This window comes from Nerophis ophidion, linkage group LG08 (genome assembly GCF_033978795.1).
Source record: "Nerophis ophidion isolate RoL-2023_Sa linkage group LG08, RoL_Noph_v1.0, whole genome shotgun sequence".
NCBI classification, from domain to species: domain Eukaryota; kingdom Metazoa; phylum Chordata; class Actinopteri; order Syngnathiformes; family Syngnathidae; genus Nerophis; species Nerophis ophidion.
This window is the reverse complement of record NC_084618.1, coordinates 19,457,457-19,483,755: the sequence shown is the minus strand read 5'-3', so window position 1 is coordinate 19,483,755 and position 26,299 is coordinate 19,457,457. Positions and strand designations below refer to the sequence as shown.

General features: G+C 36.3%; 2 protein-coding genes across 2 annotated transcripts in view; one reads left to right on the top strand and one right to left on the bottom strand.

Annotated features, from left to right (window-relative positions):
- Nucleotides 1-13,043, bottom strand: part of rai14 (retinoic acid induced 14) — a 91,629-nt gene extending 78,586 nt beyond the window's left edge. Inside the window, exons 1-2 of the mRNA XM_061907958.1 lie at nt 12,711-13,043; nt 6,876-6,947 (exon numbers count right to left, since the gene is read on the bottom strand). Coding sequence (XP_061763942.1) covers nt 6,876-6,911 — 36 coding nt within the window. The 5' untranslated portion in view covers nt 6,912-6,947; nt 12,711-13,043. The remainder of the gene's footprint in view (nt 1-6,875; nt 6,948-12,710) is intronic.
- A 5,973-nt stretch (nt 13,044-19,016) lies between these two features.
- The window catches only part of scarb2c (scavenger receptor class B, member 2c), a 33,328-nt gene continuing 26,045 nt past the window's right edge, over nt 19,017-26,299 (top strand). Inside the window, exons 1-2 of the mRNA XM_061907956.1 lie at nt 19,017-19,207; nt 22,947-23,104. Of these exons, the coding sequence (XP_061763940.1) occupies nt 19,088-19,207; nt 22,947-23,104 (278 nt within the window). The 5' untranslated portion in view covers nt 19,017-19,087. The remainder of the gene's footprint in view (nt 19,208-22,946; nt 23,105-26,299) is intronic.

Below are 26,299 nucleotides of genomic sequence, written 5' to 3'. Positions count from 1 at the left end.
ACAAATACTGGTGTAGTTACAGATGTAGGACAAGTCCTGGTGTGGATACAGATGTAGGACAAGTCCTGGTGTAGATACACATGTAGGACAAGTCCTGGTGTAGATACACATGTAGGACAAGTCCTGGTGTAGATACACATGTAGGACAAGTTCTGGTGTAGATACACAAGTAGGACAAGTCCTGGTGTAGATACACATGTAGGACAAGTCCTAGTGTAGATACACATGTAGGACAAGTCCTGGTGTAGATACACAAGTAGGACAAGTCCTGGTGTAGATACACATGTAGGACAAGTCCTGGTGTAGTTACAGATGTATGACAAGTCCTGGTGTAGTTACAGATGTATGACAAGTCCTGGTGTAAATACAGATGTAGGACAAGTCCTGGTGTAGATACACATGTAGGACAAGTCCTGGGGTAGATAAACATGTAGGACAAATACTGGTGTAGATACAGATGTAGGACAAATACTGGTGTAGTTACAGATGTAGGACAAGTCCTGGTGTGGATACAGATGTAGGACAAGTCCTGGTGTAGATACACATGTAGGACAAGTCCTGGTGTAGATACACATGTAGGACAAGTCTTGGTGTAGATACACATGTAGGACAAGTCCTGGTGTAGATACACAAGTAGGACAAGTCCTGGTGTAGATACACATGTAGGACAAGTCCTAGTGCAGTTACAGATGTATGACAAGTCCTGGTGCAGTTACAGATGTATGACAAGTCCTGGTGTAAATACAGATGTAGGACAAGTCCTGGGGTAAGTACACATGTAGGACAAATACTGGTGTGGATACAGATGTAGAACAAATACTGGTGTAGATACAGATGTAGGACAAATACTGGTGTAGATACAGTGTAGGACAAGTCCTGGTGTAGATACACATGTAGGACAAGTCCTGGTGTAGATACACATGTAGGACAAGTCCTGGGGTAGATACACATGTAGGACAAGTCCTGGTGTAGATACACATGTAGGACAAGTCCTGGGGTAGATACACATGTAGGACAAGTCCTGGGGTGGATACAGATGTAGGAGCTGGTGAAAGGTGAAAGGTGGTCTCTATTGAGACGTAGCAGTTGTGTTCAACAATGGAGGTGCTTGTTCTCCCCTCACCCAGCAGGCTGGATCAGCAATGATTGACTTCCACTGGACAACATTCCATGCTGAAGTCGCAGTCATGAACATGTGTTATGGTTTATATCAAAAGTGCCCAACTGACCTACACTACAATTTAAACAATCACTGGAACACTCTGTGCTCTTTCCTCCCAGGCATCATCCATTACCTGATCTGTGACTTCCTGTTTGGGATTGTTACTTCTGATTAGGACCAACTGCTGGCAAAAAATAAACATGTGGAACCTCCAGCATTTTGATTTGTGACTCAGGAACATCTTTGTCACCAACAATCTATTCTGATGCTGGAATTTAAACAGCACAGGAGATTTTTGGAAGCCCTGCTCGAAACAAAGTGTGTAGTGTGTGTGTGTGTGTGTGTGTTGTTATGCTAATGAGCTGTGTCGGAACTTGTCTAACATATGTCATATATTATCCCATACAAGAATGTATCAGATGTCATATATCACAAACAACAATGTAACAGATGTCATGTATCGCATAAAACAACATAATAGACATCATATCTCACATAAAATGTAATAGATGTCATATATCACATACATCAATGTAATAGATGTCATATATCACATACAACAATGTAATAGATGTCATATATCACATACAACAATGTAATAGATGTCATATATCACATACAACAATGTAATAGATGTCATATATCACAAACAACAATGTAATAGATGTCATATATCACATACAACAATGTAATAGATTACATTGCTAACGATGGATTCTGATGCGTCATCTATGTTGCTGCTCCTCGATCTTAGCGCTGCTTTCGATACCGTCGATCATAATATTTTATTAGAACGTATCAAAACACGAATTGGTATGTCAGACTTAGCCCTGTCTTGGTTTAACTCTTATCTTACTGATAGGATGCAGTGCGTCTCCCATAACAATGTGACCTCGGACTACGTTAAGGTAACGTGTGGAGTTCCCCAGGGTTCGGTCCTAGGCCCTGCACTCTTCAGCATCTACATGCTGCCGTTAAGTGACATCATACGCAAATACGGTATTAGCTTTCACTGCTATGCTGATGACACCCAACTCTACATGCCCCTAAAGCTGACCAACACGCCGGATTGTAGTCAGCTGGAGGTGTGTCTTAATGAAATTAAACAATGGATGTCCGCTAACTTTTTGCAACTCAACGCCAAAAAAAACGGAAATGCTGATTATCGGTCCTGCTAGACACCGACCTCTATTTAATGATACAACTCTTACATTTGACAACCAAATAATAAAACAAGGCGACACAGGGTGTACCCCGCCTTCCGCCCGATTGTAGCTGAGATAGGCGCCAGCGCCCCCCGCGACCCCAAAAGGGAATAAGCGGTAGAAAATGGATGGACACGGTAAAGAATCTGGGTGTTAACTTTGACCCAGCTCTCTCCTTTGAGTCACACATTAAAAGCGTTACTAAAACGGCCTTCTTTCATCTCCGTAATATCGCTAAAATTCGCTCCATTCTGTCCACTAAAGACGCTGAGATCATTATCCATGCGTTTGTTGCGTCTCGTCTCGGTTACTGTAACGTATTATTTTCGGGTCTCCCCATGTCTAGCATTAAAAGATTACAGTTGGTACAAAATGCTGCTGCTAGACTTTTGACAAGAACAAGAAAGTTTGATCACATTACGCCTGTACTGGCTCACCTGCACTGGCTTCCTGTGCACTTAAGATGTGACTTTAAGGTTTTACTACTTACGTATAAAATACTACACGGTCTAGCTCCATCCTATCTTGCCGATTGTATTGTACCATATGTCCCGGCAAGAAATCTGCGTTCAAAGGACTCCGGCTTATTAGTGATTCCCAAAGCCCAAAAAATGTCGGCGGGCTATAGAGCGTTTTCATTTCGGGTTCCAGTACTCTGGAATGCCCTCCCGGTAAAAGTTCGAGATGCCACCTCAGTAGAAGCATTTAAGTCTCACTTTAAAACTCATTTGTATACTCTAGCCTTTAAATAGACCTCCTTTTTAGACCAGTTGATCTGCCGTTTCTTTTCTTTTTCTCCTATGTCCCACTCTCCCTTGTGGAGGGGGTACGGTCCGATCCGGTGGCCATGTACTGCTCGCCTGTGTATCGGCTGGGGACATCTCTGCGCTGCTGATCCGCCTCCGCTTGGGATGTTTTCCTGCTGGCTCCGCTGTGAACGGGACTCTCGCTGCTGTGTCGGATCCGCTTTGGACTGGACTCTCGCGACTGTGTGGATCCATTATGGATTGAACTTTCACAGTATTATGTTAGACCCGCTCGACATCCATTGCTTTCGTCCTCTCCAAGGTTCTCATAGTCATCATTGTCACCGACGTGCCACTGGGTGTGAGTTTTCCTTGCCCTTATGTGGGCCTACCGAGGATGCCGTAGTGGTTTGTGCAGCCCTTTGAGACACTAGTGATTTAGGGCTATATAAGTAAACATTGATTGATTGATTGATATATCACATACAACAATGTAATAGATGTCATATATCACATACAACAATGTAATAGATGTCATATCACATACAACAATGTAATAGATGTCATATATCACAAACAACAATGTAATAGATGTCATATATCACATACAACAATGTAATAGATGTCATATATCACAAACAACAATGTAATAGATGTCATATATCACATACAACAATGTAATAGATGTGATATATCACATACAACAATGTAATAGATGTGATACATCACATACAACAATGTAATATATGTCATATATCACAAACAACAATGTAATAGATGTCATATATCACATACAACAATGTAATAGATGTCGTATATCACATACAACAATGTAATAGATGTCATATATCACATACAACAATGTAATAGATGTCATATATCACATACAACAATGTAATAGATGTCATATATCACAAACAACAATGTAATAGATGTCATATATCACATACAACAATGTAATAGATGTCGTATATCACATACAACAATGTAATAGATGTCATATATCACAAACAACAATGTAATAGATGTCATATATCACATACAACAATGTAATAGATGTCGTATATCACATACAACAATGTAATAGATGTCATATATCACAAACAACAATGTAATAGATGTCATATATCACATACAACAATGTAATAGATGTCATATATCACAAACAACAATGTAATAGATGTCATATATCACATACAACTGTCAGGCATGCCCCTGACAGTTTGGCTATGTTTTAGTTTTTTCCTCTGCATTTGTCTGTTCCCTGTGTTTAGTATTTCCAGTCTTTTAGTTCCTGTCAAGTGCTCTTAATTTGTCAGCTTCCTGTCTTGTTCCCTGAGTGCTGTGTTCCTCCTCAGTGTGTTTAGTATTTCCTGTCCTTAGTTCCTGTCTAATGCTCTTATTTGGTCAGCTTCTTGTCATGTTCCCTGAGAGCTGTGTTCCCCTTCAGCTGTGGCTGATTGGCATCTGGCCACACCCGTTGCCAATCAGCCGGCTCCTATTTGTATCTCCTTAGTCTTGTGTCAGTTGCTGGATCATTGTATTGTCATTCGGACTTGTCGTTGCCATATGTTGCTCTTGTCGTGTCTGTGATTCTTTTCAGCTATTACCTGTCATGCTACAGTTTGTCCTGGTCGTCGTAGCGGTAAGCTGTTCTTGTTAGCCATTAGTTATTTCCAGTTTTTCTGTTTGCTATCCACTAGCTTCCATGTTAAAGTTCCTTTTTGTTTTCTAGCTTCCAGTGCTAGCTCCCTTAGGTTGTTATTCCGCCCACGTGCGCGCTTTTGGTTTGATCCTTTTGTTTGATTTTGTCTTAGTATTTATATTAAAATCATGTTTGCTCACTCCATGCCTGCCTCCATCTCTGCATCTTGGGGTTCGTCAACAAATAACCCTGACAACAACAATGTAATAGATGTCATATATCACATACAACAATGTAATAGATGTCATATATCACCTGGGTGTCAAAATCTGGCCCGCCGTGTAATTTAATTTGGCCCTTGAGGCAATATCAATTTCGCATTAGAGCTGGCCTGCCAGTGTTATACAGCGTCGGTGCCGCTGTAACACCGCATTCACCGCTAATACTCATACTTGCCAACCCTCCTAAGTTTCCCGGTAGACTCCCGAAGTTCAGTGCCCCTCCCGAAAATCTCACGGGGCCACCATTCTCCCGAATTTCTACCGCTTTCCACCTGGACAACTATATTGGGGGCGTACATTTAAGGCACTGCACACACACACACACACACACATACGCACAAGTGAATGCAAGGCATACTTGGTCAACAGCCACACAGGTCACACTGAGGGTGGCCGTAAAAACAACTTTAGCACTGTTACAAATATGCGCCACACTGTGAACCCACACCAAACAAGAATGACAAACACATTTAAAACAGAACAAATACCCAGAACCCCTTGCAGCACTAACTCTTTCGGGAAACTTCCAGCAAACTGACCAATAATTAACGTTTTATTCATGCATTTTCTCTTGCTACGTCAAGGCTTAAATGTTTGGTTCATTCAATATTGTTATTTTATTTTCAAATGTATTAATAGACTGTGGGAAAAAAAATGATATTTACCTCAGAAGATTGCAAATAGAAAAAAAGGCATAACATTTTTATTTGAATTCTTTTTTGATATGCCATTGATATTTTTTTAATTGTTATTATTTAAAACTGGATTTTGCATGTCACTAAAGTTATCTAAGTCTTGCTTGTTCAATATTTAATGCAAAACTTGTTTGGGTCCCTATTAAAAGGTTAATTTGTTCAACCTTGGCCCGCGGCTTTGTTCCGTTTAAAATTTTGGCCCACTCTGTATTTGAGTTTGATACCCCTGACATACAACAATGTAAGATTAAGGCGGACAGGAGGACACAAATGTGAGCTACATGCTAACGTCACACATGTTAACATCATGCCAGGTAAGCATATCCACAGAAGAAAAATATCATGATCAAACTTACAACTCATACTGCGTTTCTAACTGACTGACAGATAGTTGGCCGCATTTGAGGACGTGTAGCGAAGCCTGCTTTTTACACACACCATTCAAGCCTCATCTGAAGACATAGTGTAAAAAGTGGAGTGTCGATTACAAGGAAGTGGTTGATGAGCATAATACATGACATCATGTGAAATGATGTCCCACAGGGGAGTCTTAAGACGGTTGTCATGACTACCACCGAGTCAAAGAGTTCAAGTACTGCTAACGAGCCTCAAGAAGGCGACGTGATCACGTCCTGTAAACACGCTCGCCTCCAATCCTCCACTTAAACTCCCTCTTCCAGCCTCAATCAGCCGGAAACTTCCAGACCTTTCCCGTCATGGCGGTGACAGCAGACGAGTCCCACTTCCTGTGCGTGTACAAAACGTCGCGCCCTGAAAAAAAAAAGGGCTTCCTACTAAATGTCCGACCGCTGCAGACCTCCAGCGCAGCCACAGTGTGGTTATTGTTAAGTGCGAGACAGAACGTATGGTTTGTGTGCCGGCCGCGCTCACGCCATAAATCACAGCTTTCCCCGACCTCGTCTGTCAACCCCGACCTCAACTGCGAGGAGGTGCGAACCTTCTCATGGCAGCCACCGACAAGGCACGCCATATTTCCCCAGCATGCAGCCTATTGGGATTGCTACTATTATGATTGAAAAGCCTCTGGCTTCATTTGCGAAAGATCCATCATCGGCGAGGGGAGGGCGTGTCATCAATCCGCCTGCTGAGTCAGCTCGGCAGCATGTGTTTTAGTACTTACATCGGTTTTCCTGAACTTGGCTTTTAGGCTCTTCATGTTCGGTCTAGTCCATGTAGTCGCTCACGCTCACAGCTGGAGAAGGAGAAAAAAAAAACCCACGTTGAAGCGCCACACGACTTTCCGCAACATACTTTTATCAAGTCGAACCAGGTCAATGAGGGATCGTCACAATGTCACACTTGCAAGCAGGAAGAAGAATTCCACCAGTGTTCTGAAAATGACTAAATTACTCTTTAATACATTTAATTAATTACTAGAGAAAGTAATTAATGAGTCGCTTAAAGAAAAACTGAAACCAAAAAAAGTGATGTTTCATGAGAGCAGTGTGTGTGTGTGTCTTTAAAATGCAGTGAAATCAGCGAAAGAGCATGTTTGTGTTATGTTTTTGTTATTTTTAGTGTCTTCTCCTTGATGCCTGTTGTGTTAGTTTCTTCTCTGCCCATTAGTTCCAGCGAGGCACACCTGCGACTGATCGCTACCCGGCACTATATAAGGCCATCACAGTTAGCCGTGCTCTCCATGCGCTCATGCCTGACTTGCTTCCAATATATTTGGTACGTGCTTTTTCTTTTTTATCATCAATCCTTACCTCTGGTGTTTTTGTTCCCTAGGTCCTCAGTAATTGATTGAAGTTTTCGTTGGAACCTTTTTTGCTGACCATCGAGAGTCCTCCTTCAGTTTAGTTCTTTCCATGGTGTGCACTTTTGCCCCATCGCCTTGAGTTATCCCTTTTTGTACTTATTAAAGACTATCTATTTTTTGTGATTCAACTTTGCCTCCCGTCTCTGCATCCTGGGGTCGAATCCTTGCTCAAGGCACAAGAGTTTGTTAGCTTAGCAGCGGACGTTTGAGTCTGTCGAGTTGGATTGTGTTACCTCCGGTAGAGAACGAGATTAAAAAATATTTAAAATCTTACAAGAAAAACGGAACATTTGTGCAATATTATGTTAAAAGATGGAATTTTACTCAATAACAGTGGCAATTTTACCAGAAAAACATTTTGGCAATTTGATGAAAAGAGTTGTAACTTTACCCGAAATAAAAAACGTAATTTTAGCAGATAATCTTAATATTTTGGCAATTTTATGAAAAAAGAGTCGTAGCTTTACTCGACAAAAGTCACAATTTTATAAGAAAACTTTAACATTTTGGCAATATCATAATTATAATCAGAATTGTACAGCCGATATGGGCATCTACATCAACAATATGATTTGAATGAGAAGCTGAAAAGGACAATAATAAATAAATGAATTTAAAAAATACAAAAATCTAAATAATTATCGATACCGGCTGATATAAGACGGAAATACATGTTCATTTTTAAAATTTAGACAGAAAAATATATTTAATTGTTTTCTATTTAGACGGAAAAATATAGTATTTTTTTTTTGCATTTAGACAGCAGAATATTTTCCTTTTTTCTATTCGAACAGAAAAATATATTCTTTTTTTTTTCATTTCGACAGCAAAATATATTCTTTTTTTACATTCCGACAGAAAAATATATATATTTTTTTCAATTAGACAGAAAAATATATTGATGTTTTCTATTTAGACAGAAAAACTTATTCCTTTTTCTTTACATTTAGACAGAAAAATATTTTCCTTTTTTGTAGTCAAACAGAAAAATATACTCCTTTTTTTCCATTTTGACAGAAAAATACATTCCTTTTTTTTTTATTTTGACAGAAAAATATATTCTTTTTTTACATTCCAACAGAAAAATTTATTATTTTTTCCAATTAAACAGAAAAATATATTGATGTTTTCTATTTAGACAGAAAAACTTATTCCCTTTTCTTTACATTTAGACAGAAAAATATTTTCCTTTTTTGTAGTCAAACAGAAAAATATACTCCTTTTTTTCCATTTTGACAGAAAAATATATTCCTTTTTTTTTTATTTTGACAGAAAAATATATTCTTTTTTTACATTCCAACAGAAAAATGTATTATTTTTTCCAATTAAACAAAAAAATATATTTATGTTTTCTATTTATAAAGAAAAATATATTCCTATTCTTTTACATTAAAACAGAAAAATATTTTCCTTTTTTCTATTCAAACAGAAAAATATATTCCTTTTTTTCATTTTGACAGAAAAATATATTCTTTTTTTCCATTCCGACAGAAAAATATATATATTTTTCTCCAATTAAACAGAAAAATATATTGATGTTTTCTATTTAGACAGAAAAATATATTCTTATTCTTTTACATTAAAACAGAAAAAAAATTTCCTTTTTTCTATTCAAACATAAAAATATACTCCTTTTTTTCCATTTCAACAGAAAAAATACATAACTTTTTTCCATTTAGACAGAAAAACATATTCCTTTTTTTTACATTTGGACAGAAAAAATACATATTTTTTTCCAATTAGACGGAAAAATATATTGATGTTTTCTATTTAGACAGAAAAACATATTCCTTTTATTTACATTTAGACAGAAAAAATACTTTTTTTTTCCAATTAGACAGAAAAATTAATTGATGTTCGCTATTTAGACAGAAAAACATATTCCTATTTTTTTACATTTAAACAGAAAAATATTTTCCTTTTTTCTATTCAAACAGAAAAATACATTCCTTTTTTAACATTCTGACAGAAAAATAGATTCTTTTTTTCCAATTAGACAGAAAAATATATTGATGTTTTCTATTAACACAGAAAAATATATTCTTTTTTTTTCCATTACATTTTTTTTTTAAATCTAGATAATTATTGATACGGGTTGATATAAAAACATTTACATCATGATACGGTTTTGAGACAGGCGCCATGTTTGACCCTGGAACAGACCAATTTGACTATTTCCTTTGGGAAAACTTGCTTTTAAACTATTATTTGTATGATTGCTCCTGACTTATCCAGCATTTTGTGGGTTCTTCCGAGGATGTTGTAGTCGTAATGATTTGTGCAGTCCTTTGAGACATTTGTGATTTAAATAAACATTGATTGATTTAGAGACGTAATTTTGGCGACTTGTCCAGGGTGTACACCGCCTTCCACCCGAATGCAGCTGAGATAGGATCCAGCACCCACCGCGACCCCAAAAGGGACAAGCGGTAGTAAATGGATGGATGGATGGATGGAATAAAAAAATACAAAAACCTAAATAATTATTGATACCTGCTGATATAAGACGGAAATACATATTAATTTTTAAAATTTAGACAGAAAAACATATTCCTTTTTTTTTGCATTTAGACAGAAAAATATTTTCATTTTTTCTATTCAAACAGAAAAATATATTCCTTTTTTTCATTTCGACAGAAAAATATATTCTTTTTTTACATTCCGACAGAAAAATATATTCTTTTTTTCTAATCAGACAGAAAAATATATTGATGTTTTCTATATAGACAGACAAACATATTCCTTTGTTTTTTACATCCAGACAGAAAAATATTTTCCTTTTTTCTAAAATATATTCCTTTTTTTTTTCATTTCAACAGAAAAATATATTCTTTCTTTACATTTCAACAGAAAAATATATCTTTTTTTTTCAATTAGACAGAAAAATATATTGATGTTTTCTATATAGACTGACAAACATATTCCTTTTTTTTTACATCCAGACAGAAAAATATTTTCCTTTTTTCTAAAATATATTCCTTTTTTTTCATTTCAACAGAAAAATATATTCTTTCTTTACATTACAACAGAAAAATATATCATTTTTTTTCAATTAGACAGAAAAATATATTGATGTTTTCTATTTAGACAGAAAAACATAATCCTTTTTTTTTTTACATCCAGACAGAAAAATATTTTCCTTTTTTCTATTCAAACAGAAAAATATACTCCTATTTTTAATTTCGACAGAAAAATATATTCTTTTTTTTCCATATATTTTTTTTCCAATTAGACAGAAAAATATATTGATGTTTTCTATTTAGACAGAAAAACATATACCTTTTTTTTTTTACATTTAGACAGAAAAAAATAAAAAATAAAATTTCCAATTAGACAGAAAAAATGTATTGATGTTCTCTATTTAGACAGAAAAACATATTCCTTTTTTTTACATTTAGACAGAAAAACATTTTCTTTTTTGTCTATGCAAACAAAAATATATATTCCTTTTTATACATTCCGACAGAAAAATATATTATTTTTTTACATTCCGACAGAAAAATATATTCTCTTTTTCCAATTAGAAAGAAATATATATTGATGTTTTCTATTTAGACAGAAAAACAGATTTTTTTTTTTTACATTTAGACAGACAAAATAATTTTTTTTTTTCCAATTAGACAGAAAAAATGTATTGATGTTCTCTATTTAGACAGAAAAACGTATTCCTTTTTTTTTTTACATTTAGGCAGAAAAACATCTTCTTTTTTTCTATTCGAACAAAAAAATATATTCCTTTTTATACATTCCGATAGAAAAATATGTTCTTTTTTTACATTCGGACAGACAAATGTATTCTTTTTTTTCCCAATTAGAAAGAAATATATATTGATGTTTTCTATTTAGATAGAAAAACATATTCCTTTTTTATGTACATCCAGACAGAAAAATATTTTCCTTTTTTCTATTCAAACAGAAAAACATATTCCTTTTTTTCATTTCGACAGAAAAATATACTTTTTTTCCATTCCGACAGAAAAATATATATATTTTTTCCAATTAGACAGAAAAATATATTGATGTTTTCTATTTAGACAGAAAAACATATTCCATTTTTTTTTTTACATTTAGACAGAAAAATATTTTCCTTTTCTCTATTCAAACAGAAAAATATACTCCTTTTTTTTCATTTCGACAGAAAAAATACATTATTTTTTTCCAATTAGACGGAAAAATATATTGATGTTCTCTATTTAGACAGAAAAACATATTCCTTTTTTTACATTTAGACAGAAAAATATTTTCCTTTTTTCTATTCAAACAGAAAAATATATTCCTTTTTTTACATTCTGACAGAAAAATATTTTTTTTTTTTTACATTCCGACAGAAAAATGTATTCTTGTTTTCCAATTAGACAGAAAAATATATTGATGTTTTCTATTTAGACAGAAAAATATATATATTTTTTCCAATAAAAAAATTGAAAAAATCTAAATAATTATTGATACCGGCTGATATAAAAACATTTACATCGTGATACAGTTTTGAGACGTATTGTCAGGCGTCATGTTTGACCCTGGAACAGACCAATTGGACAACCGTATTTCCTTGAATTTCCGCAGTGCATATAGTATGTGTCTGCCTTGAATTACTTCCCAAAATAATTAGCGTATCTTTAGTATTACCACCTTGTCAAACTTGTGACGTCACGAGTGACACTTCCCTGTCATCATTTTCAAAACGGAAGAGGCTGATTTCAATACCGGTAATTTGAAATCCCATAAAGGGAAGAAGATTAAGAGCTATTCAGTAGGATTTAAGGTCCAAGCCTACATCACAGTCAAATTTCTACTGCATGCCTTTGGTAAGTGCCGGAGTGAGAAGAGGTTTTAAAATAATCAGCACATGCTTACTTTTACCGCATGCCTTTGGTAAGCGCAGGAGTGAGAAGAGGTTTTAAATTAATTAGCGCCCGGGCGGCAATTCAAGGAAATAGGTACTTCCTTTGGGAAAACTTGCTTTCAAACTATTATTTGACTTATTACAGCATTTAGAGACGTCTTTTTGACACGGACGTTTGCATTACTAGCAGACATGAAGGGCTGCAAAACAGTTAGTTATTTGTCTAGTTAGTTAGTTAGTTATTTAGTTAGTTAGTCGTTGCATGGTCCCAGCTAGCAGTTTCAGAGAAGTGTTTATGTGCTTGATGAGCAAGCAGACATTCCTACATGTGAAATCATGTCCTTACTTACTTTTCCTCCTTTTGACGGGAATCGCAGAAAGGCTGGAATCTCTTTTTGGAACCACACACTCACACACAAAAAAAAAAGAAGCGGATTAGCCAACAAACAAAGGTGCTGCTTTGGGGCGGCGATGATCTTGTTGTGCCGCGTGTGAAGATGTACAAAGAAAGAAAACAAAGGAGTGGAAAACAATAAAGAAAGGAGGAGGAAAAGAACAAAGTGCTAGCTTACATCAAGTCTGCTAGCTTACTTTACTAACTTATGCTGTTCATCATGCTCGCTCTCTCCCTCTCTCCCTCTCTCCCTCTCTCTCTCTCTCCCTCTCTCCCTCTCTCTCTCTCTCCTCGCTCCACCAACACTCCATCTCGCTATGACGTCATAGCAGTGCCTTCTGCGGGTGGGCGATACTGCACATTTTGTTATCGATCCGATACCGAGTCAACACGGTACGTTCATGCCAACACCGGAAATTATATTGATACCCGTTACTTGAAATTTCAAGTATGATTATATATATATATATATATATATATATTCAAATCCAGGCTCGGGTTCTTTCTGTGTGGAGTTTGCATGTTCTCCCCGTGAATGCGTGGGTTCCCTACGGGTACTCCGGCTTCCTCCCACCTCCAAAGACATGCAACTGGAGATAGGTTGATTGGCAACACTAAATTGGCCCTAGTGTGTGAATGTGAGTGTGAATGTTGTCTGTCTTTCTGTGTTGGCCCTGCGATGAGCTGGCGATTTTTCCAGGGTGTACCCCGCCTTCCGCCCGATTGTAGCTGAGATAGGCGCCAGCGCCCCCCGCGACCCCGAAAGGGAATAAGCGGTAGGAAATGGATGGATATATATATATATATATATATATATATATATGTCTTGATTGGATTATCCAGAGAATAGTGCTCGATACCGTGATAGAGCGCAATATGTAGGTGTGGGAAAAATCACAAGACTACTTCATCTCTACAGGACTGTTTCATGAGGAGTTCCCTCAATCATCAGGAGATTTTATTGGAAGCATTCACATACAATGGTTTATATAGGGCACAGAGTGGGTGGGTACAGGCAGGCGTAGGGTGTGGTGATTGGCTCATGTGTTACCTAGGGGGTGTTTCCGTCTGTGGCGGCATGTTGAAATGATTTCACTGCACTTGTTGAGGGATGATAGATCTGGTGTGGTGATTGGCTCACTGTGTCCTAGGAGGTGTTTCCGTCTGTGGCGGCATGTTGAAAGGATTTCACCATCCAGACCTATCATCCCTCAACAAGCGCAGTGAAATCATTTCAACATGCCGCCACAGACGGAAACACCTCCTAGGTAACACATGAGCCAATCACCACACCCTACGCCTGCCTGTACCCACCCACTCTGTGCCCTATATAAACCGTTGTATGTGAATGCTTCCATTAAAATCTCCTGATGATTGAGGGAACCCCTCATGAAACAGTCCTGTAGAGATTAAGTAGTCTTGTGATTTTTCCCACACCTACATATATATATATATATATATATATATATATATATATATATATATATATATATATATATATATATACACACAGGGACGTGCACATGATTATAGAGGGGCAGGGGCTCAAAGTCAGAAAAGGGCAGGACAATTTTTTTTGGTCTTTTACACCAGTGGTCCCATTCTTGTCGTATTTTACGCTTCATAATGTGCCACATATTTTCGATGTGAGACAGGTGTGGACTGCAGGCGGGCCAGGAAAGTACCTGCACTCTTTTTTTACGAAGCCACGCTGTTGTAACACTTGTCTTGCCGAAATAAGCAGGGGCGTCCATGATAACTTTGCTTGGATAACCACATATGTTGCTCCAAAACCTGTATGGACCTTTCAGCATTAATGGTGCCTTCACAGATGTTTAAGTTACCCATGCCTTGGGCACTAATACACCCCCATTCCATCACAGATGCTGTCTTTTGAACTTTGTGCCTATAACAATGCGAATGGTTATTTTCCTCTTTGTTCTGGAGGACACCACGTCCTCTGTTTCCAAATATAATTTGAAATGTGGACTCGTCAGACCACAGAACACCTTTCCACTTTGCATCAGTCCATCTTAGGTGAGCTCGGGCCCAGCCAAGCCGGCGGAAATTTCAGGATGTTGTTGATAAATGGGTTTGGTTTTGCATAGTAGAGTTTTAACTTGCACTTACAGATGTAGCGACCAAGTGTAGTTACTGACAGTGGTTTTATGAAGTGTTTCTAAGCCCATGTGGTGATATCCTTTACACACTGATGTCTGTTTTTGATTGAGGGATCAAACGTCCGTAATATTATCACTCACGTGCAGTGATTTCTCCAGATTCCCTGAACTTTTTCATGATATTACCAACCGTAGATGGTAAAATCCCTAAATTCCTTGCAATAGCTCGTTGAGAAATGTTGTTCTAAAACTGTTTGACAATTTGCTTACAAAGTGGGGACCCTCGCCCCTCCTTGTTTGTGAATTACTGAGCTTTTCATGGAAGCTGCTTTTATACCCAATCATGGCGCCCGCCTGTTCCCGATTAGCCTGCACACCTGTGGGATGTTCCATATAAGTGTTTGATGAGCATTCCTCAACTTTGTCAGTATTAATTGCCACCTTTCCCAACTTCTTTGTCACGTGTTGCTGGCATCAAATTCTAAAGTTAATGATTATTTGCAAAACAAATGTTTTTTATCAGTTTGAACATCAAATATGTTGTCTTTGTAGTGCATTCAATTGAATGTGTTGAAAAGGATTTGCAAATTATTGTATTCCGTTTCTATTCACATCTAACACAATTTCCCAACTCATATGGAAACGGGGTTTGTACATTGCTACGTGTCCAACAAAAAAATTAAAATCTTGATTAATATTCCTATCAATGACAGTAAAAGTGTTGGAATCAGCGAGAATCATTGTGCGGCTTAATTGCAAAGCTATCAATAAGACAAATGACCATGTTGTTTTTATTATGGAGGGACTAGTTTTGCCTCGGGCCCCCAAATGACTAAATACACAAATATGTTCGTACATGTTTATCTCTTAAACTTTACGCTGCAACTGCAAACATGTTTTAATACAAGCAGCAACGTGTCAGAGCTGTAAGATTGTGTTGCTCTGATGTGGGAAGATAGAGCACATTGTGTGTTTGCAATCTCACAATATGTCATTAAAAACCTTTAAAACCTTAGTGGCCACATGCCTTTTAGCTCTTTTTTCCAAAATTGTGTACACTACTGAATTGGGGTCTTGTGGCCTCTTATGTGGACACGTATACTGCCATCTGGTGGTGTCAGAAGAGTATAACATACAATGGAATTAGGGAAAAAGGTGTAAAAATAAGATTTAGCTCATCACTAAACATGAAGTACATGTTTGTTACTTATGGACTGAGTACATCAGGGGTGTCCAAACTTTTTCCCCTCAGGAAAATATTAAGGCATGCAGGGGCCATTTTGATATTTTTCATTTTCAAACCATAACAATATAGATGGATTATTTTTTTTACCTTAAAGGCTCCCGGGGGCCATGAAGGGTCTAAGTCACTAAAATGTTAAAAACGAGTAAAATTATTATTTGTTTTTTAATTTTTCAACGCTTACAGTAAACCTCTACAATATATAAACTTTGGTTTGATATTATGTCTTTTTTGCCAAAGACAACTTTGTTTTTTTATAATAAAACTGAAATAGGCTTCAGTATTTCCCCCACTGCCCAAAACATTCAGAAAGCAATGTTTGATGTGAATTAATCACAGCCTTAAAAATATCAATAATGCAGGACACCATTGATTTTAATTCATTAATCTTTTTGAGTAATCTCAGTGAAAAGATAAATAAAATCTCATTAAATATATAAAGTGATACACTTTTATTAGTTTTTTTTTTTTTTCAATTAAGTTACAAGATCAAGTTCTGCGATGAGATGGCGACTTGTCCAGCTGAGATAAGCGCCAGCGCCCCCCGCGGCCCCAAAAGGGAATAAGCGGTAGAAAATGGATGGATCAAGTTCAGATACAAACGTTTGCATATCTGTCGATTTGACGTTTGAACTTTTATTGTGTTTGTTTTTTATGCTCTTTTGTCAAAGAAAACAATGTTTTGTATGGAAACCACACAATATATGCAATATTTTCCACAATAAACACTTTAAAGTGAAATATTTGAAATAATTGGAGCCTTGAATAGGTCAATAATTCATTATTAGTGTTAGATAGATTTTTTATTTATTTATTTATAATTTTTTGGTGCAATGGCAAACAAAAAGAAAATTTAACAGACAAAAAGAAAAAAAACAGCCAACTTTTTCTGGTTGGATTGCACCTCATTCCACTTTTTTTTAATGTTTTTTATTTATTTTTGCAATAGCATTTCTAGAACGTGTTGCGGGCCGGTAAACAATTAGCTGCGGGCCACAAATGGCCCCCGGTCCGCACTTTGGACACCCCTGAAGTACATCATATCAAAAGATGATTCTTAGGTTTTTTTTTCTAATTTGTGTTCAATAAAGCCCAAATAACAAAAAGAAAAAGAAAAAAAAAACATGCAAACAAACAGCTTGGGCCTTAAGAGGTCATTATAAAATAACCATTAAGACACTGACATCTAGTGGAAAATATTTTTACTGCACATAAGAAAACTTTCACCATTAGCTTGTGAAGGTTCGCCCATCGAGCACTAATTATAAAATAAATTAACATATAATTTAATGAAATATTAACAGCAACACAATTATTTGATGTGCATTAGAAAGATGGAGCCAAGGGCTCTAAAAGGAACGTAAATCTATAGATCAGGGTTCACCAGGTAGCACCAGGTAGCCCGTAAGGACCGCCGGCCTGTTCTAAAAATAGCTCAAATAGCAGCACTTACCAGTGAGCTGCCTTTACTTTTTTAATTGTATTTATTTACTAGCAAGCTGGTCTCGCTTTGCTCGACATTTTTAATTCTAAGATTGACAAAACTCAAAAAGAATTTGAAAATCGAAAAAAATATTTTAAAGACTTGGTCTTCATTTGTTTAAATAAATTCATTTATTTTTTTACTTTGCTTCTTATAACTTTTAGAAAGACAATTTTAGAGAAAAAACACAACACTAAAAATGATTTTCGGATTTTTAAACACATATACCTTTTTACCTTTTAAATTCCTCCCTCTTCTTTCCTGACAATTTAAATCAATGTTCAAGTACATTTTTTTTTATTGTAAAGAATAATAAATACATTTTAATTTAATTCTTCATTTTAGCTTCTGTTTTTTTGACGGCGAATATTTGTGAAATATTTCTTCACACTTATTATGATTAAAATTAAACAAAAGAATATTCTGGCAAATCTAGAAAATCTCTAGAATCACATTTAAATCTTATTTCAAAGTCTTTTGAAATTTATTTTTAAAATTTTGTTCTGGAAAATCTAGAATAAATAATGATTTGTCTTTGTTAGAAATATAGCTTGGTCCAATTTGTTATGTATTCTAACAAAGTGCAGATTGGATTTTAACCTATTCAAAACATGTCATCAAAATTCTTAAATTAATCTTAATCAGGAAAAAATACTAATGATGTTCCATGATGTTTTTTTTTTTTTTTTTTTTTCCAAAAAGATTTGAATTAGCTAGTTTTTCTCTTAATTTTTTCGGTTCAATTTAGAATATTTAAAGACTCGAAATTAAAGATAAACTATGTTAATAAAATTGTAATTTCATTTTTTTCGTGTTTTCTCTTCTTTTAAACCGTTTTTTTTTTCATAATTTATTCTCTACAAAAAACCTTCCGTAAAAAGAAGAAAAAATGTACGACAGAATGACAGACAGAAATGCCCATTTTTATATGTATATAATTGTATTTATTAAAGGTAAATGGAGCAAATTGGCTATTTCTGGCCATTTATTGAAGTGTGTATCAAACTGGTAGCCCTTCGCATTAATCAGTACCCAAGAAGTAGCTCTTGGTTTCAAAAAGGTTGGTGACTCCTGCTATGGATGGTAAATGATCAAAAATCGTATTCATACTAATTTTTTCGCAATAAGATTTTTTAAAGCCGATGTTTTTTTTTAGCCGGAAAAACAAACGGTCGCCGTTTAGAAGAAACCGAAAGTTAGTTGAAGGGAACAATCTGATTCCAGGCATGAGGAGAATAGGATTTGCAACAAAAGCACCGGCAACATGTATTCATTTATCTATTTATTTTACTTCCGTTTATTTTTTCAATGTTTTATTTGTGTTGTTCCTTGTCTTTCCGGACTTCCACGTAAAGTTGTTTAAAAAATAATAATAATAATTCCGAAAGTCACCGCGTCTACGTCACTTCCGGTAATAGCAAAACAAACAGGACAGTCATAGGGGCGTTGGTGACATTTTGGCGATTCTTGTCCTGCGTGGCTCCATCATGCTCAAGCCGTGTGTCGTCTACGCCACGGGCTTCTTTTCCTTCGTCTTCCTCGTCGTGGGCATTTCACTGGCCTTGACCAACGTCTTTCCAGGTCTTGTGCAGTCAGAGGCGAAAAGGGTAAGCAAACAAACCTTTCCTCATATGTTGGCTAACCAGATAAGATGTTGGATGACAGCTAGCTAATTTGTGAATAAAAACATTTTTTAGTTGGGGAATAAAGTTCGATAATGTACGAAAAAAAAACAACAATACTGCACCATTTTCTAAAAAGTAAACAAAGTGCAGCTCTTACCTTCTTTATTATTTGGCTATTACTACAATGTTTGGACCAGAGGTGTTCAAAGTGCATCCTGGGGGCTATTTGCATATTTAAAAAGTGTTAAAATCCACACAAAAATATAATAGTGGAATAAAAGAGCAAACAGGTGCAATTTAAAGGCCTACTGAAATGAGGTTTTCTTATATAAACGGGGCTAGCAGGTCCATTCTATGTGTCATACTTGATCATTTCACGATATTGCCATATTTTTGCTGAAAGGATTTAGTAGAGAACATCGATGATAAAGTCCGCAACTTTTGGTCGCTAATAAAAAAGCCTTGCCTGTACCGGAAGTAGCAGACGATGTGCGAGTGACGTCACTGGTTGTGGAGCTCCTCACATCCTCACATTGTTTATAATCATAGCCACCAGCAGCAAGAGCGATTCGGACTGAGAAAGCGACAATTTCCCCATCAATTTCAGCGAGGATGAAAGATTTTTGGATGAGGAAAGATAGAGTGAAGGACTAGAAAAAGAAAGAAAAAAGGCGACGGCAGTGGGAGCGATTCAGATGTTATTAGACACATTTACTAGGATAATTCTGGAAAATCCCTTATCTGCTTATTGTGTTACTAGTGTTTTAGTGAGATTATATAGTCATACCTGAAAATCGGAGGGCTGCGTTGACTGCCAGTGTCTCTGAGGGAAGTCATATGGAGGAACCAAGAAAGTCACAGCTGCCTTTTTGACAGCTGCTGCAGGAGGACGCAAACGCCGCTCAAGTCTCCGGTAAGAGCCGACTTAATATCACGGTTTTTTCATCCAAAAACTTGCTGGTTGACATGTGGTAGAGAAACATGTTTGCTTGAACGCTCTGTTCCATATTAAAGCTTCACAACAAACACAGAAACACCGGATGACTTTTGGTTGCTAATCCATCGCTTTCCACCAACATCATTTTTTTTTATAGTCTTCATTATTAATTTAACAAATTGCAAAAGATTCAGCAACACAGATGTCCAAAATACTGTGTAATTATGCGATTAAATCGGACGACTTTTAGCCGTGAGTGGTGCTGGAATAAAATGTCCGCGACAACCAATAACGTCACAAGCACGCGTCATCATAAGCGTCATCATTCCGTGACGTTTTCAACAGGACACTTCGCGGGAAATTTAAAATTGCAATTTAGTAAACTAAAAAGGCCGTATTGGCATGTGTTGCAATGTTAAGATTTCATCATTGATATATAAACTATCAGACTGCGTGGTCGGTAGTAGTGGGTTTCAATAGGCCTTTAAAACTGTCATTGCTCCAAAAAATAATAATGAATCAAAATTAATGTTTGTTATGAATTATTGACATATTGAAGTGGAAATATTTCTGGGGAAACATTGCATATTTTGTGTTTGCTATTACAAACCCCGTTTCCATATGAGTTGGGAAATTGTGTTAAATGTAAATATAAACAGAATACAATGATTTGCAAATCCTTTTCAACCCATGTTCAATTGAATGCACTACAAAGACAACATATTTGATGTTCAAACTCAAACTTTATTTTTTTTTTGCAAACAATAATTAACTTAGAATTTAATGGCTGCAACTCACGCCAAAGTAGTTGGGAAAGGGCATGTTCACCACTGTGTTACATCACCTTTTCTTTTAACAACACTCAATAAACGTTTGGGAACTGAGGAAACTAATTGTTAAAGCTTTGAAAGTGGAATTTTTCCCCAGTCTTGTTTTATGTAGAGCTTCGGTCGTTCAACAGTCCGGGGTCTCCACTGTCGTATTTTCCGCTTCATAATGCGCCTCAGACAGGTCTGGACTGCAGGGGGGCCAGGAAAGTACCCGCTCTCTTTTTTTTTTTACAAAGTCACGCTGTTGTAACACGTGCTGAATGTGGCTTGGCATTGTCTTGCTGTAATAAGCAGGGGCGTCCATGAAAAAGACGGCGCTTAGATGGCAACATATGTAGTTCCAAAAACTGTATGTACCTTTCAGCATTAATTTTGCCTTCATAGATGTGTAAGTTACCCATGCCTTGGGCACTAATGCACCCCTATACCATCACAGATGCTGGCTTTTGAACTTTGCGTCGATAACAGTCTGGATAGTTCGCTTCCCCTTTGGTCCGGATAACACGATGTTGAATATTTCCAAAAAGAATTAGAAATGCGGACTCGTCAAACCACAGAACACTTTTCCACTTTGCATCGGTCCATCTTAGATGATCCCGGGTCCAGAGAAGCCGGCGGCGATTCTGGATGTTGTTGATAAATGGCTTTCGTTTTGAGTTTTAGCTTGCACTTACAGATGTAGCGACAAACTGTATTTAGTGACAGTGGTTTTCTGAAGTGTTACTGGGCCCATGTGATGATATCCTTTAGAGATTGATGTCGGTTTTTGATACAGTGCCGTCTGAGGGATCGAAGGTTACGGTCATTCAATGTTGGTTTCCGGCCATGCCGCTTACGTGGAGTGATTTCTCCAGATTCTCTGAACCTTTTGATGATATTACGGACCGTAGATGTTGAAATTCCTAAATTTCTTGCAATTGCACATTTAAGAAAGGTTGTTCTTAAACTGTTTGACTATTTACTCACGCAGTTGTGGACAAAGGGGTGTACCTCGCCCCATCCTTTCTTTTGAATGACTGAGCATTTTTGGGGAAGCTGTTTTTATACCCAATCATGGCACCCACCTGTTCCCAATTAGCCTGCACACCTGTGGGATGTTCCAAAATAAGTGTTTGATGAGCATTCCTCAACTTTATCAGTATGTAATGCCCCCTTTCCCAACTTCTTTGTCACATGTTGCTGGCGTCAAATTTTAAAGTTAATGATTATTTGCAAACAAAAAAAATGTTTATCAGTTTGAACATCAAATATGTTGTCTTTGTAGCATATTCAACTGAATATGGGTTGAAAATGATTTGCAAATCATTGCATTCCGGTTATATTTACATTTAAAACAATTTCCCAACTCATATGGAAACAGGGTTTGTAAGTTGATTGACGGATTTAAATGTTGAAAGTAAAAACATCATTTTCAACACTTTTGTGAGTCTATGGATGCTTCTGCCATTGCTAAAAAAAAATCATAATAAATCAAAATCAACGTTGTTGTGAATTATTGACCTAATTAAGGCTCCAATTACTCACATCAAATATTACACTTTGAAATCTGGCTTATTTTGTGTGTTTGCCATAGAAGAAATGGTTTTCTTTGGGCATTAAACATTTGTATTTACCTTCATATCGACAGACTGATCTGAAGTTGAAATATATATAAAATATAAAATGTTAACATTTTTATGGCTGAGACCCTTCCAGGTCCCAGGGGCCACACTTGAGGGGAGCCCTAAAGGTAAAAAAATACATATCTATTGAGTAAGAGACATAACACAATGGCCCCTAAATGCTTAAATTTTTCAGTGTGAGTGGATTGGAAAATGTTATTGTCTGAGCGAGCAACCCAGGGGCCGACGTGGAACATGACCTGTAAATCACATGCTCCCACTTTCAGCTCAGTCAGCAGCAACTCGACTTGAATTTTCACATTTGTACACGCTTTTACTGCGCCTCAAAACAGGAAGTGGTGTTGCGCAATGGCACGGTGGCGTTTGATGCCTGGGAGAATCCGCCGGCGCCGATCTACATGCAGTTTTATTTCTTCAACCTGACCAACCCCCTGGAGGTGCTGGACGGGGAGAGGCCTGCAGTGGTGGAGATTGGACCGTACACGTACAGGTGCAACTGCTCATTCTACTATATGTACACATGCATTCTAACTTGTAAATAAAGGCTAGCAAAAGTCAGCTAACAATTTAGGTCAGGGGTCACCAACGTGGTAGCCCGTAAGGACCAGATGAGTCGCTCGCTGGCCTGTTCTAAAAATAGCTCAAATAGCAGCACTTACCAGTGAGCTGCCTCTATTTTTTAGATTGTATTTATTTACTAGCAAGCTGGTCTCGCTTTGCTCGACATTTTTAATTCTAAGAGAGACAAAACTCAAATAGAATTTGAAAATTCAAGAAAATATTTTAAAGAATTCACTTGTTTAAATAAATTCATTTATTTTTTTACATTGCTTCTTCTAACTTTCAGAAAGTCAATTTTAGAGAAAAAATACAACCTTAAAAATGATTTTAGGATTTTTAAAGGGGAACATTATCACCAGACCTATATAAGCCTCAATATATACCTTGATGTTGCAGAAAAAGGACCATGTATTTTTTTAACCGATTTCCGAACTTTAAATGGGTGAATTTTAGCGAATTAAACACCTTTCTATTATTCGCTCTCGGGGCGATGACGTCAGGTAGTCAATCCGCCATTTTCTCAAACACATTACAAACATCGAGACAAATCAGCTCTGTTATTTTCCGTTTTTTCGACATCATGCCTTGTCGGTGTGTTGTCGGAGGGTGTAACGACACGATCAAGTTGTCTCACGTGGAGTGTACATCGATTAGCACGGCATGCTAATCGATGCTAACATGCTATTTAGGCTAGCTGTATATACATATTGCATCGTTATGCCTCATTTGTAGCTATATTTGCATCCAGCCATTCCCTCCACCCACATTTAATGCCAAACAAACACTTACCAATCGACGGATTTAAGTTGCTCCAGTGGTGAAAAGATCCGAAAGTCCCTTGTCTGCACATTTTACCGGTGATGCTAAAACAGACATGGCACAGAGATGTATGGATACCCTGCGACACTCAAAGCAGATGCATTCCCAACGATAAAGTCAACGAAATTACAAAGGTGAGTTTTGTTGATGTTATTGACTTATGTGCTAATCAGACATATTTGGTCGCGGCATGACTACCAGCTAATCGATGCTAACATGCTATTTAGGTTAGCTATATGTACATTTGTAGCTATATTTGCATCCAGCCATTCCCTACACCCACATTTAATGCCAAACAAACACTTTCCAATCGACAGATTTAAGTTGCTCCTGCACATTTTACCGGCGATGCTACGACAGACATGGCACAGAGATGTATGGATACCCTGCGACACTCAATCGTTTGTTAGAAGGCGATCGCCGAATAGCTTCAATAGCTATTTGCTCAATAGCTTTAGTTTCTTCTTCAATTTCATTTTCGCTATCTGCCTCCATACTCCAACCATCCGTTTCAATACATGCGTAATCTGTTGAATCGCTTAAGCCGCTGAAATCCGATTCTGAATCCGAGCTAATGTCGCTATATCTTGCTGTGCTATCCGCCATATTGGCATCACTAAATGACGTCAAAGGAAAATGGGCGATGGATTTAAAGATAGCGAAAACCAGGCAATTTAAAGCCTTTTTTCGGGATATTCCATGATGGGTAAAGTTTTGAAAAAAACTTTGAAAAATAAAATAAGCCACTGGGAACTTATTTTTATTGGTTTTAACCCTTTTGAAATTGTGATAATGTTCCCCTTTAAACACCAATACATTTTTAGCTTTTAAATTCCTTCCTCTTCTTTCCTGACAATTTAAATCAATGTTCAAGTAAATGTATTTTTTATTGTTAAGAATAATAAATCAATTTTAATTTAATTCTTGTTTTTTCGACGAAGAATATTTGTGAAATATTTCTTCAAACTTATTATGATTGAAATTCAAAAAAAAATATTCTGACTAATCTAGAAAATCTATAGAATCACATTTTAATCTTATTTAAAAGTCTTTTGAATTTCTTTTAAAATTTTTGTTCTGGAAAATCTAGAAGAAATAATGATTTGTCTTTGTTAGAAATATAGCTTGGTCCAATTTGTTATATATTCTAACAAAGTGCAGATTGGATTTTAACCGATTTAAAACATGTCATCAAAATTCTAAAATTAATCTTAATCAGGAAAAATTACTAATGATGTTCCATAAATTATTTTTTTTTAATTTTCAAAAAAAATTCGAATTAACTAGTTTTTCTCTTCATTTTTTCGGTTGAATTTTGAATTTTAAAGAGTCGAAATTGAAGATAAACTATGTTTATAAAATGTAATTTTCCTTTTTTTTCCTGTTTTCTCTTCTTTCAAACCGTTCAATTAAGTGTTTTTTTCATCATTTATTCTCTACAAAAAACCTTCCGTAAAAGGAAAAAAAAGTATGACGGAATGACGGATAGAAAACCCTTTTTTTATATATATATATATATATATATATATATATATATATATATATATATAGATTTATTTATTATAGGTAAATTGAGCAAATTGGCTATTTCTGGCAATTTACTTAAGTGTGTATCAAACTGGTAGCCCTTCGTATTAATCAGTACCCAAGAAGTAACTCTTGGTTTCAAAAAGATTGGTGACCCCTGATCTAGGTAACAGAAGTTCTCTAAATCTGTGTTTTTCAACCTGTGCCGTGGGAGATTATTTAATTTCACCTATTTGCGTTAAAAATATTTTTTGCAAGGTATTAATTATAGTCTGCAAATTATTTGTTGTTGTTGAGTGTCGGTCCTCTCTACAGCTCGGCAGAGTAACCGTGTAATACTCTTCCATATCAGTAGGTGGCAGCTAATTACTTTGTAGCTGTCGGAAGCAGCGGGAGGCAGCATGCAGGTAAAAAAGTATCTAATGCTTAAACCAAAAATAAACAAAAGGTGAGTGCCCCTAAGGAAAGGCATTGAAGCTTAGGAAAGGCTGTGCAGAACGAAACTAAAACTGAACTGGCTACAAAGTCAACAAAAACAGAATGCTGGACGACAGCAAAGACTTACTGTGGAGCAAAGGCGGCGTCCACAATGTACATCCGAACATGACATGACAATCGACTATGTCCCCCACAAAGAAGGATTAAAAACAACTGAAATATTCTTGTTTGCTAATACAAAATAGATGCAGGAAATATCGCTCAAAGAAACTGCGACGGGAAAATACCAACAAAACCGGAAAACATTGTCAATATCGAGTACAGTTTTTTCATGATTTCT